This window comes from Lepisosteus platostomus, chromosome 11 (genome assembly GCF_059453375.1).
Source record: "Lepisosteus platostomus isolate fLepPlt1 chromosome 11, fLepPlt1.hap1, whole genome shotgun sequence".
NCBI lineage: Eukaryota > Metazoa > Chordata > Actinopteri > Semionotiformes > Lepisosteidae > Lepisosteus > Lepisosteus platostomus.
In genome coordinates, this window is record NC_142621.1 from 34048134 (window position 1) to 34061379 (window position 13246).

The 13246-nt window shown below is 38.4% G+C and overlaps 1 protein-coding gene and 1 long non-coding RNA gene across 3 annotated transcripts; one reads left to right on the forward strand and one right to left on the reverse strand.

Annotated features, from left to right (window-relative positions):
* Positions 1-4903: 4903 nt before the first annotated feature.
* On the reverse strand, positions 4904-8924 carry LOC148652515 (uncharacterized). The gene is made up of 2 exons (XR_015925368.1): positions 8578-8924; positions 4904-6007 (listed from the first exon to the last, which is right to left on the reverse strand). It is a non-coding gene; the product is annotated as an uncharacterized LOC148652515 (long non-coding RNA).
* Positions 8925-9055: 131 nt separating this feature from the next.
* armc7 (armadillo repeat containing 7) lies at positions 9056-12659 on the forward strand. Of its 2 annotated transcripts, none has more exons than XM_088599352.1 (4): positions 9056-9175; positions 9771-9868; positions 10158-10301; positions 11269-12659. In XM_088599352.1, exons 2-4 carry the CDS (start codon positions 9778-9780, stop codon positions 11604-11606), a joined length of 573 nt encoding a protein of 190 aa, XP_088455478.1. In that variant the 5' UTR covers positions 9056-9175; positions 9771-9777; the 3' UTR covers positions 11607-12659. The 2 variants fall into 2 exon arrangements, with proteins under 2 accessions (XP_088455478.1, XP_088455477.1); XM_088599351.1 differs by having other exon boundaries at positions 9111-9258.
* The last annotated feature ends 587 nt before the right edge of the window (positions 12660-13246 follow it).

Genomic DNA, 13246 nt, shown 5'->3' on the forward strand with positions numbered 1-13246 from the left:
ATTACTCTCTGCTCTCCTCCCCACTAATAGCTGATGTGTGGTGAGCGTTCTGGCGCACTATGGCTGCCGTCGCATCATCCAGGTGGATGCTGCACATTGGTGGTGGTGGAGGGGAGACCCCATTACCTGTAAAGCGCTTTGAGTGGAGTGTCCAGAAAAGCGCTATATAAGTGTAAGCAATTATTATTATTATTATTATAACACAAAAAAACATTTCAGAAGTTATAACTCTTTCAATAAGAACGTTAAACTTTTCAGTACTCCAAAAGAGTATTGAATTTTCAATCGATCAATTCAGGACTTATTTACAAGAGTTTAATCCAAATTTCATTTACACATGCAGTTGTCTTGAAGCGTATTTCAAGATACAGTGAGATGAAAATGCTTGAGATTCAGAGCCCTGCTAAAGCATTCAGACCCTTGCACAGTTCTCAACCTACGTTTATGTGCAAAACATAACCTTAACAAGCTCCACTTGTCCTCTGCCTGCGTGCAGCAATAATTCATGTAATTATAGAATGAATACACTTATATTTGATAGGGCCCTCAGTGAGGTAGTGAATTTCAAACAAAGATTCAACCATGAAGACCAAGGAACTTTAAAAATAGCTCAGGTATATATAAGGTATGTATAAGCTGTATAAAGACACAAATCGGGAAAGGATATAAAAATGTTTCAAAGACCCTTTATTTCTCTTTGAACATATTGAGGTTTATCATTAAGCACTGAAAGGCACCCAGACTACCTAGATCAAGATGACCCTCCAAATTGAGCAGCCAAGCACAGAGGAAACTGAGTAGGGATGCAACAGTGAGGCGAACTGCAACTTTGAAAGAATTCCACAGTCCAGTGGCTGATATGGAAAATGTCTACAGATCAGCAATATCCCAGTCACTCCACAAAGGGAACTTGTATGGAAAGGTAAAAAAACATTTCAGATTCCTCAAGGGGTATGTAACAAAGCACCTACTATAAGTGATAATGCAGACATGTGGCAAAAAGTTCTCTGGTTAGATAAGACAAAATTGGTCCCTTTTGGTCTAAATGCAAAATTTAATGCAAACCCAACACAGTACATCACTCAGTCAACACCATTCCTGCTCTCAAGCAAGGTGGTGGCAGCATTACAGTATGTATCTGCAGGGACTGGGAAGCTCATGAAGACTGAAGAGAACATAAATGGATCAATGTACTGGCAAATCTTAGAAAAAACCTGCTTCGAACCAAAAACAGTAATGGAAATTCAGATCTCAGCAGGAAACTGATCCAAAGCACACAGCTATGCTGGAATGTCTTAAAAATAAGAAGGTGAATGTCCTTGAATGGCCCAGTCACATTCCTTACTTGAATCCTATTTAGGATCTATGAATAGACTTGAAAACTGCTGTCTATGAATGATCCTCAAGCAGCATGGAAGTTGGTAGAGATTTACCCAAAATGAATCATGGCTGTAATCGCTGCCAAAGCCACCAAATATTGAAATCACAGTTCTGAATACTTCAACATATTTCAAAGTTTTCTCTGAAGTTTTGGCTGGCATTTATTGTATTTTATCTTACACTTTGAAGTCTTCAGTTTGAGGATTCAGGTTTTGGATAAAATCTAAACTTAATTTATAAAAATGTGTGCATCATTTTGTATTTTCACTGAGGGACACCATAGGGGCACCATAGGGTGGTGCAGTGCTTAGCATTGCTGCCTTGCAGCGCTGGGCCCTGGGTTTCATTCCAGACCTGCGTATGAACTGTGTGGAGCTTGCATGTTCTCCCCACGTTCGCATGGGGTTTCTCCGGTTTCCTCTCGCAGTCCAAAAACATACAGTACTGGTAGGCTGTTGGCTTCTTGCATACTTGGCCCTGGTGTGAGTGTGTGCACATCTGCGTTTGTCTGTGTGTGTGTCCTATGATGGCCTGGCATTTCTTTCAGGGTGTATGCTGCCTTGTGCCCATTGCTTGCCGGAATAGGCTCTGGCTCCCCTGCAACCCTGTACTGGATGAAGAAGCTAGAAAATGAAATTGATATAATAAAATAGGATACAATAGGGAAGGGCCTGAATACTTTTGCAAGGCACCCATAGTTTGTTTTTTTATAGCTCTCCCCCAATTTGCTGTGTTCCAACTCAGCTTACTGCTATGAACCATTCACCAGCACATGAGTTAAATGTACCTCTTCAGGTCTTATATAGTGAGTACACTATCAGAGTCAGCTTCTCTTGCTCACACTTGCAGCACTGCCAGTAAACCATAGAGATCGCTGTTGTTATCCAAGCTGAGGATTACCTGATCAGTTGAGCATCTCCAGCCCTGGGATTCCTCAGCCCACCAGATTGAGGACTCACCATCATGATCAGCTCATTACACAGTGCAGACTAAATCCCCCTTTACTTGTTATTGCTTGTGAGGTCTTCAGTTTATTAATGAATTTCTGTATGTCCAAGGACTCAGATGCACTGTTGGGGGATGCATCTACAAGACCAAAGTTTTTGATGATTAATTTGTAATTATTGATTGCCATTTTGTGATGTGCCAATAGTTGCTGGATGCTGTCTTGCCAAGCAAAATGTGATGAATGAGTTCATTTATTGGATTTGCTGAGTCGGTTTCATCTTTAGGAGTCCAGGGGTCAAATCCTGACTCTGTTAAACCAAAGCCTTAATGAACTGATCTCATGCTTCCTGGCATATCACACAGGTCCAGGCAAGACTACGAACAATGGAGCTATCAGGGACAAGGCAGGTGGTCAGGTCTCCATGGATATTTCTTGACACCAGGTTACAGGTCCTGCTGTCTCAGAGTGCTGCAGCTGTGTAGTCAACAGCTTTGGAGTTACAGATTTTGACGATGTGTTCACGAGTAGCTTTAATGTAATGGGGTGTCTATTATGCTGTTATTAAAATCACGAAGATTAGAGCAGTCTGTTGTGAAAGCCTCTAACATGAAAACAAAATCTGTATCTTCTAAGTTTATATGTATTGTATAATTCAGAAACATCATTTTGCAATTCTTTAAAATTAGGTTGTGTCCTGTGCAAGGATCTGTGTAGTTAATACATTCCCTTCTGCACAGCCATGTACTGGTAACCTAGCAAAAATAAAAGAAACAAATTTATATTCTAAATGAACAAATTTTACCTGTGAGTTCTGAAGACATGTTGTGATATGGTTTGCTTTTGGGCCCTAATTTCTGTTAGCTCTTACCAATTACCTGTTATTTCTTAGGTTTTACCAATAACCATAGTGTAAAACTGGTGGTGTGAAATCTGGTTGCCACCTATATTTGAATAAAATAAGAATGGCATATTTGTCTGTGGTGTAGAAAAGGGTACCTCTCAAAAATGTTTAAAAGTTTTCGATTTTTCATTGAAGTTAAGTAAGAAGCTGCTAAAGCTCAATAAGAAATAGAGCCAAAAGGGAACAGATTATGTATAACTTGCTATGTTCCTTGCTTCAAGTGCATTTTAGAGTACCCAGCACTATAACCAATTAAATGAATGGTGTTAAGAACCAGAACTTAACAGTCCCAGCATCATTTACAGTTGTTTTACTTGTAAATGACAGGACAAACCAATGTTTTGATTCAAACACCGCATTCAGAAAGATTAGCAATAAAGTGCCAAGTATCTTATGTGATGACCACCTCATCTGTCTCTCAACAAGTTTTCAGAAAAGCAGGTTATCTATATAGTAATCAGACTCTAGTGTATGTATATTAATTATTTTTTTACTTTTTATGACTGCTCTCACATTTTGTCTGAATGGAGGCATTGATGGATCCATACAATGACAAGGCAGATCAGAAAAGTTGATGGAACCTATCAGAGCTGTAATTTTTCTCAGGTGAATGTCCTTACAGTATACTGTACATGGTTTAAGAACAGCTACATTTATAGAATGAGTGACAAGTCAGTGATCAGTTTAAACTGAACTAATCTGTGTATGTTTGAAGTTTAAAAAACACAGCAGGTCAGTGTATTGCCAAATGAAAAAAAACACTTGTAAGATTTTGACACACCCCGATGTTGAAGTGTAATACTAAGCGATCATTAATTATGTGGATCTCAGGAAAACAGACACGACCGTAAGGTATAAGACTAGAGCTCTTTATTAAGAGTGTGAGAAAATAATCTAAAATACAAAATAAAAATAAGCTTTTTTAATCACTTAATTTAGTCTGTTCCCCTCACAACACACCAGGCAACTAAGCTACTTACAGACTTCACACAGTCTTTTTCCAAGTCTTTTCTCAAAGCCTCACACAGTTCATTGGCTCCAGTTCAGTGAGGGTCCACCAGTCACTACCGTCTCCTTACTCCTCTCTGCTGAAATTGCACAATTGCACTGTCTTCTCCCACCTACACTAACTCATTCTAACGTCTGATGAATGTGTTCAGACAAAGGACTCCATTTCCTGGAGCCTACCACCCTCTTTCAAGTTTCTTTAACAATTTTTACATTATATTTAGCTAAGTACATCATGAATAAATAGCAAAACTATTGAGATGTGTGACTGACATCCCAATGTAGTCATACAAAAGAAATAATGCGGTCTCTGTCTCAATATGTATTTTTTCTAAGACGTATTTTATGAGACTTCTATGTGAATGCCAGGTTTTTTAGAATGTACTGTGTCTTCTTAAAAGATTAAATGTAATACTTTATCCTGAATTTCAAGATATTACATACCTGTATATATGTAATGTATTTAAGTAGTGTCTTTATTTTGTGGGGAAAGGGTTAAATAGTTTTAATATAAATGGTTTATTTATATAAAACTTCATTTGTTCTTCATATTAAATTTGACTGATTTCTAAATGTGTCGTCTTTTTTTCTGTACTGCAAGAAAATAAGTGAAAAAATATATAAATCTTTTTTATAGCACACCATCGGAACTTGTTTAACACAAGTGATTTTAAAAAGCACTGAATTTATTTTTCATGCTTGGCACTCAGTCCCCTGGAAAGTTTAGTTACATTTCATAGAGCAATTCACTTCATCAAGTGTATAAAAGTCACATTAAAAGCATGTGATTCTACCGATTCAAATAAAGTACAAGCTGATCACGTATTGTACCCTAAGCTTAAATCAAAAAGAACATGCCTTTCAAACCAAAACACTTCAAATGCCTTCACGCAGACTTCCTGTCACAGTGTGTGGAAAATGTGATTATAACTTCTTCTAGCTCCTGTAACATCCTCATGTCTACCAGAAAAGATCAGTTAGTGTCTTTGAGGCCTCTGTATGCTTTATCTAAAGGAAAACAGTAAGAGGCACATCTGTGCACAGTGAGTCTAAGCATGTATCCAATAAATGGTAGCACACCCAAATGAGAGTATAAATCACACATTTAGACATGAACAAATTGTATATATTTTGCAAAGGAGTTTGTGTAAATACATATAGGTAATAAAAACATTTTGGCCACACACTAATTATTCTTGCTGAAAAGTTGGGAATATATTTTTTTGTTACATCTTTACATTTACATTACATCTTACAAAGTAAAACTAAAAATTTTAAAGCCATTTACCAAGAAGTGAAAAAAGAAAACACTTGAAGCTTTTCATAGATGTTGTTCCTGACCTTGAGGCTTTCATTTTACATTAGTGCACTACTCAACCTTGTAATGGCGTATTACAAGGAAAAATATTTTCTTATCTTTGAACTCTTAGGAGTCAGTTTAGTGATATACTCCTTCCTATACATCATTCTCGTCACAAAAGTATCTGGGAATTCACAGAAAATCTTCACTTGCCAGGTTTGCACAAAATATTGTTGAGAGATTGAGCAACTCCACAGGAATTGAGGAGCTGGCTGCCAGGTTGTACAGCAGTGAGAAGCTCAGCCTTTCCTACAGACAGGACATCCCCTGAGCTCATCGAGAAGCCTGTCTCTTCTCTGCCAGCTCTCCCATTTGCTTCTGCCGACGCTCCAGAACCTCTGCCAGCTTTTCATCGTATTTGGCCTGTTCTCTGGCATGAATCTCTTCCACTTCAGGGAAAAACTTGTGTCTGAAAATATAGTTAGTACTGTCTTTTAAATTATTATTTTGATGATGATGTTTTGCATTTCTGCAAACATAATGAACCTCCAGTAGCAATATAAAGACCCAGCCATAGCTAAAAAAAATGCTACAGTGCTACTTGAAAGTTTGTGAACCTCCGAGTGGTTCATTTTGACTATGAAATCTTTGTTTAATCAAAACTAGTCCTCTCTAAAACAAAGGTTTATGTCCACAAATTCAATGTATTGTTCAGAGGAATTTATGCATGCAATAGAAAAAGAAATAGGAAAAGAAGATTTAGGGCATGTGCAAAAGTAAGTGAACCACAGGTTTCATTAGCTCAGTCAACATGGTAAGTATAACCAGGTGCTAAAATAATTGGGTACCAAGTTACCCAATCAAAGAACCAATCACCTGGGCAAAGTCAGTTCGGTGCCGTTCATACAGAGTAATGTAATGCACCATCCCACAATCTAAAGAGACCCCAGACAAGCTCAGATGAACTCAGGAAGAGTGTTGTCTGCTCATCAGTCTACAGAGGGTTATAAACCCATTGCAAAAGGTTTTGGAATTCATCAGTTTACTGGGAGACAAATAGTCTACAAATGGAGAAAATTTAAGGCCAAAGTAACTCTACCTAGACGTGGATGTCCTTCCAAATTATGCCACAGAGCAACAAGAAAACTCATCCTGGATGTCCAAAAGAACCCTAGGACCACATCCAAGCATCTCCAGGCTTCTCTTTCTGCAGTTGATGTCCATGTTTATACCTCAACAATATGACACAAGCTGAATAGCAATGGTAGCCAGAAGAAAACCTTTGCTCTAAGAAAGGAACATTGCTGCACATCTTAAGTTTGCAAAAGACCATCTGGATGATCCTTTAGGTTTCTGGAAGAATGTTCCTCAAAGCAGATGTGAAGGACTGATTAGTAACTTTAGGAGCTATGACTGCAACCAAACAATTCCTAAAGGGTGTACCACTGCTAACTGAATTAACTTTCACTTACTTTGGCACACAGGAATCTTTGAGCTTCTATTGAATAAACATGCTTTATTTAATAAATAATGAATATATGTACGCATTTCCATTATTTGGGTTATATTAAATAAAAATTGGAGTGCAGATAATTTTCTTAAGAGTATAGAGAGAGATTATATACTTGATGCTGCTACTATAACACTGCTACTTTAGTTACATTTCCTGGTCCACCATTTTTCACACTTTAATACATATATACAGCTCCCCCTAAAAGTAATGGGACAGTTAAATCATAGCTGTTGTATTAGTCTTACAGTCAAGCACTTTGAATCTATGATCATCAGATTAATATGAAATTTCATGCATATATCTGACTTTAACAAAACCATACTTTGTGTTCAACCCAGTAATTTCAAGGTATCAAATGTATTCTAATACATTCACGTTAAGTAAATTTCAGAGTATAAATGTTAAGTTGCATTTCCCAAAATACATATCTCAAACCTAGTGAGTTCTCCAAATTCCATTTAAACATTTGAGATTCCTTTTCTACAACCACTTTGAATTGAGGTGTTCCTGTTGAAAGCCTTCAGCTTCAATAATAATAACAGCTTACAGTTGTATAGCACTTTTCTGGACACTCCACTCATTACCATCACAGGTAATGGGGTCTCCCCTCCACCACTGTGAAGCCCCACATGGATGATGCGACGACAGCCATAGTGCACCAGAACACTCACCACACATCAGCTATCAGTGGGGAGGAGAGCAGAGTAATGAAGCCAATTCATAGGTGGGGATTATTAGGAGGTAAGGTAAGGAGAAACGCCCAGGGATTTTAAACAGTCCTCTGTTTTACGTCTCATCCAAAGGACGGCGCCTGTTTACAGTATCGTGTCCCCGTCACTATAATGGGGCATTAGGACCCACACAGACCGCAGGATGAGCGCCCCCTGCTCTCTTCCAGCAGCAACCTTAGTTTTTCCCAGGAGGTCTCTCATCCAGGTACTAACCAGGCTCACACCTGCTTAGCTTCAGCAGGTTGCCAGTTGTGAGTGGCAGAGTGATATGGCTGCTGACATGAGAGGCTTTCTGATATAAAGGTCAATCAGCTGCTAGAAGCTCGGTGATCCGAAGGTCTCATCCTGCCATTTCGTGGAACAAGCCAGGTTATGAGCTTTAGCTAAATGAGCTGGTAGTCTGCGCGAGAGTCCCACAACCAGTACTTGAACTAGAACCAAGAACTCGGCCAAGGTCAATAAACCATACAAATGATCAAATCCATGAGTTCAGTGAGCACATTCCCAGGTCAAAAGTAAGGCAAAAAATAAAACACCGGACTATTTCGGTCAACAAAGATCAATGATTTGGTACTTCTGCAAGAGCGATGACTTCGTTCTAGCACTCATAGGAATCCAAGGTTATGACTTTCTACAAAAGGATAATAAGCTTCCCGGAACACCCCAAATGGTATATATAAATACCTTGAGTATTTTGCAAAGCTCTTTAATTTGCTATTCACAATAAATGAACAATGTTGCATAAAGTAAAAAGCGTTTATGAAAATATATCGGTTCGTCCACACTAATACACACCTGTTAACAAAGGCGATGGACAACCCAATGAGGATCGTCCCAAACAAGACCGGCTTGGCAAACCGCTTGCCGGCAGACAATTTGATCTGTTTCATGTCTCTGCTATACGAAGAAATACCTAGGCAAAAACAAAAATGAGTGCCACTTTCTACCTTAAAAAAACAGAGCAACTAGCTTCACGCTTCTAAAAAACAAAACGCAACTGCGCTCTCCTCCTATAAGCTCCGGCATAAAACACATGACTCAGAGAAACAAAGTTCCGTCCACCAGAGTACAGCCCGAGTTTTCCGTTTATACACATCTGCAGCTATATACGGTTTGTATATGCTATCGCATCATTGTGCAGTTTACACCCGCTACAAAGACATTTTGAATTTTATAACTTGTCCTCTCCTCCCATTAATAAGCGATATTTAATTACAGTTTTCACTGGTTTATTTTGTTATTAGATAGTTTTGTGGAACTTGAATCTAAAAGTCAATGCGTTTCTGTCGATCGGGGGAGAACGATTAGGACAGGAACGGAAGTAAATACAAAATATAAAAATTAAGGTGTGTGTGTGGAAGGCGAAGGTGGATGAAAAATGGGTCGTCGATAGGTAAATAAAATAGTTTAGTGTAATAAATGTATATTTTTTTATAATGCAACAAAATATCTAACAGACTAGCGTAGCTTTTAAATGTAAGTAATTTGTTTTTTTACTTTTCAGTTTGGGCATTATTTGTGGTATAAACACTTTTGCTGCTAATCCGACACCAATATGGAAAAGCTTTCGGTTGATCGTAAATTTATAATAAAATATGGATCCAACAGTGTTCAAATTCTAACGTTTGAAAAAAATATATGACACTTAAAATCTGTGCAAATAATTCCGTACCTCCCTCCTTCCCTGTATGTGAAATTGATTTAAATGTGTGTCCTGTATTCATTCTTGAGCGTAAAGAAGTATTTTTTTTGGAAATACAGCAGTATCTTTCATGATTTCTAAATACTTCAGTACAACTCCATGTAATCTCTTTGGTTCAAGTAATATATTTTAAATTGAGCTTAAATTATTTTGCATGCTCTGCTTTGGTGTCTTTATAGTGTGGCAAAACGCTGCTGTTCACAGTATAGGACACACTGCCTTAATTTAAAGATCAAGATAGTTCTGAGGATTATGCTGTCTATGCTGAAATTTTTTTTTTCTTTAGGAGTGTGATGTTCCCCAAGAAAGGTGACTCCCAGGGACTGGACAGATTTGAGTATCTGCAGGCTCTGGTCACAGAGTTCCAGGATACTGACAGCATTGGTATGAACTTCTTTTTCTTTTAAAATGTGTTATTAATTTTTCTGCACCTCATAGACACTGACCAGCAGGCGGTGTTTGTAGATCTTTTATTAAGCATTGTCAATGAAACAAAATCATGTGGAAACCATGTTTCCCCAGGATTTCAAGTAACGTAGTAGATTAAAATATGGGCTACAGCGTTTGAGATGCACCGCAATGGTTACAAAAATGTTGTCCACATGGAAATCTGTGTTGGTTGAATTATTGTCTATTCAAAATCTGTGAACGTTTATTTCATTTTCACGTTTAGAAGCCAAGACACAAGTATTGGCAAACTTGGCCAACTTCTCCTATGACCCCAACAACTATGAGGCCCTTCGCAAGCTTCAGGTGATCGACCTGTTTTTGGACATGCTCACAGAGGACAACGAGAGCCTGGTGGAGTTCGGAATAGGTAAGGAAGACTTTGAGAAGAAGATAGAAATGAAGAAGAAGAATGATGATGAAAAAAGCAAGACAGTTCTAGAAATCAGAATCAATAATATGTCTTCGTATAACTTAGTATAACTGCAAACAATTATTAGATTATTACATTAGGGCATTTTCTGCAAGAGATTTTTAAATGGCCAGTGGAGAAATGTATATATATATGATAATGGGTACACATGTGCAGGTGATACAGAAACTTCTGTTATAGAAAAAGGTGTGGTTCAGAAGGTTTTGCAGGTAAGGTGCTCGGTGGTCTTATTGTTGAAAATCATGTTGTATAATATGTTGAATTTTTAAAATTAAGAAAGAAATTCTACAAACCTATTTAAAGAGTGTGTATATATATCCAAAAATAAACTCCATATTTCATAGTTTTTTGTTTGCCTAAGTTTAGTGTAAAAATCCTCAACTAACAGTAACACCAACAAAAAGACCTTGCACTCTTCACACTGATAACATGCAAAAGGTTGTATATTTTTAGAAAAGATGTAAACCCAAAATACCTTTATTATATAATCCTGACCTAGTTTTGTCACCTTTTTGACATTTTGAAACAGTTAAATCACCTGTAAAGTAGGAAAGGCTGTAGCTGTTTCTCTCCTATATATAGCAGCTCATCGGCAAAACACCCAACCATGAATGGATATTTACTACAGTTAGCACTGTTCAGGTACTTCGGTGCAGGGGCATCTTTGCAGGTGAAAAACTGACTAACTTTCCAGTGTGCCAGACAGAATGCAGGCAGACAAAAAAACAGCTGTTTATTAGGGGTGATTACATATATGGCCTTGCATGCCATAGGTTCGCTATTGCAGCACTATAGGTTGGCACTCCTTGAAGCCTAAACAATGTAATAGAGAAACTGAACAAAATGCATCACAATTAACCTGACGCTTTAGTACATTTATTTAGCAATTTCCATGTTTTCACAGGGGGTCTGTGTAACCTTAGCCTGGACAAAACCAACAAGGAATACATCCTGCAGAACGATGGTGTGAAGCTGGTAATTGGGTGCCTGTCCAGCCCCAATGAGGAGACAGTGCTGTCTGCCATCACCACTCTGATGTACCTGATGACTCCTGCCTCCCGCGAGGAGATCACCGATACTCCCGTGGTGGAGTGCATGCTGCGCTTCTCCCTGTCTACAAACCGGAGATTAAGCAATCTGGCTTCCGTCTTCCTGCAGGACTACTGCACTGCGGAGAAGGTGCAGAGAGCCCAGAGCCTCCAGGGACACTCTGCTGTGGGCATCCCACTGCCTCAGGATTAGATCTGCTCTGCTCCTAGTGATGCCACTGTCTTCTGGTTTTTGTTCTAGCCCAACTCTAATTGAACTAATAATTTGCATATTTGGATATACCATCTAAACTCCTTACAGTTCATTCCTCTCCTAACTGTCGCCCTGCCCTCTTCATCTGACTGCTGCTGCCCCTGAAGAATGTCTGTCAAGCCAAGTGTGTCCAATTTACTCCAGTTAAGGAAAAGAAACTAAGCCTCACCTTGTTCCATCACATTGTAGAAGGTCTGGCACACGAGGAGATGAGGAGAAGTGGAGAGGATTATAAAGAAAAGAGACTGAAGATAAGTGGGAGTACAATGGTTGAGGTACGGTAGCAGTGTGAGATTTGGTGCTTCAAATTGGACACAATGCAGCAGAGAGCCAGCAGAGGCATGGGACCAGTGAAGCAACGTGAGAAAAGCAAAGAAGAGCAAGCGCACAGAGCAGCCCCAGCATTCTGGATGAGTGGGAATTGGTAGATACATTTAGCAGGGAGTCTGGCCAAGAACTACTAAAATAGTGTGATGAACACAGGATCACTGTAAATCTGTCAATAGCACTTTTCTCTATAACACTTCACACTGATGTGTTCAGTGCACAGTGTAATGTCCAGTAGAGTGCAGCATTGTCATTCTTTTCCTTCATATCTGCAACCTCCAGTTAGAATATGCCTGTATTGATAGAACTGTTTCCATATTGTTTAAATGGGTTTCTAAGTGTCCTATACCATGTTTAAGGAAACCTTTTTCTTTTAAGTGTTGTGTATGTTTTAAATGTTATATTTGTTTATATGCACTGTTAATTAGTAGGCATTTCCTGATTGGTTTTGGGCCATCTAGGGGGGAAGCCCAGGGCACTTATCTTTCACCCTTCTTCATTTTGTGGCTCTACTGTGTAAGACAGTTGCACTTTGATCAATTTAATAGCTCCAGGACCCCCAGCAAGAATAAGAAGATTTAAGACAGTTGCTGTATGTGTACTTTCTCTCCTTTTTGAATTGTATTTAAAAAATAAATTTGAAGTCATTTGTATTCTTTTTCCTAATTTTAGTGTACTTGTTTACCTCTGTTTTGTTTCACAATACTGTAGTTTAACACTTCTACTTTATCTCTCCAGGTGATTTGTGGTGAGTTTGTGTCCTGGTTTGCACTCTTTCTCTTCCATTTAGTATGATAAATCATCTACATGAGCACCAGACCTGGGAATAAAAGTAGTGTGAAATAGTTCTAAAGGAAGGAGAGAATGTTGTCAACAAGGTTAAAGTTCAAATTTAAAGAGCTTCAGTGGTATGACTGATACATTTCAGAGTTGCCAAAGAAGAAACAACAGACCATTTACAGTGGCTACACAAAAATGCTAAAAGGGGTTGAATACTACTTAAATTTATTTTCTAACACCATTGAATCACAATTCATTTATTTGTGAATTCTTCCACTGATCAACACAGTTCATTCTGTAATGTCAAATAAAAAAAAACTATAAAGTTTTTTCTTAAATTAATTACAAATAAGTTTCCACTCCCCTTGTTTTAATACTTGGTAGAAGCATCTTTAGTTGCAATTACAACTGGAAGTCTATTTGGGGAGGTCTCGACCAGCTTTTTTAAGCCACTCCAATGTGGCTTTTACACT

Coding starts and splice junctions, on each gene's coding strand:
- armc7 (XM_088599351.1), top strand. Junction 9,869..10,157: donor CCAGGATACTGACAGCATTG/GTATGAACTTCT, acceptor TTTCACGTTTAG/AAGCCAAGACACAAGTATTG. Junction 10,302..11,268: donor CCTGGTGGAGTTCGGAATAG/GTAAGGAAGACT, acceptor ATGTTTTCACAG/GGGGTCTGTGTAACCTTAGC.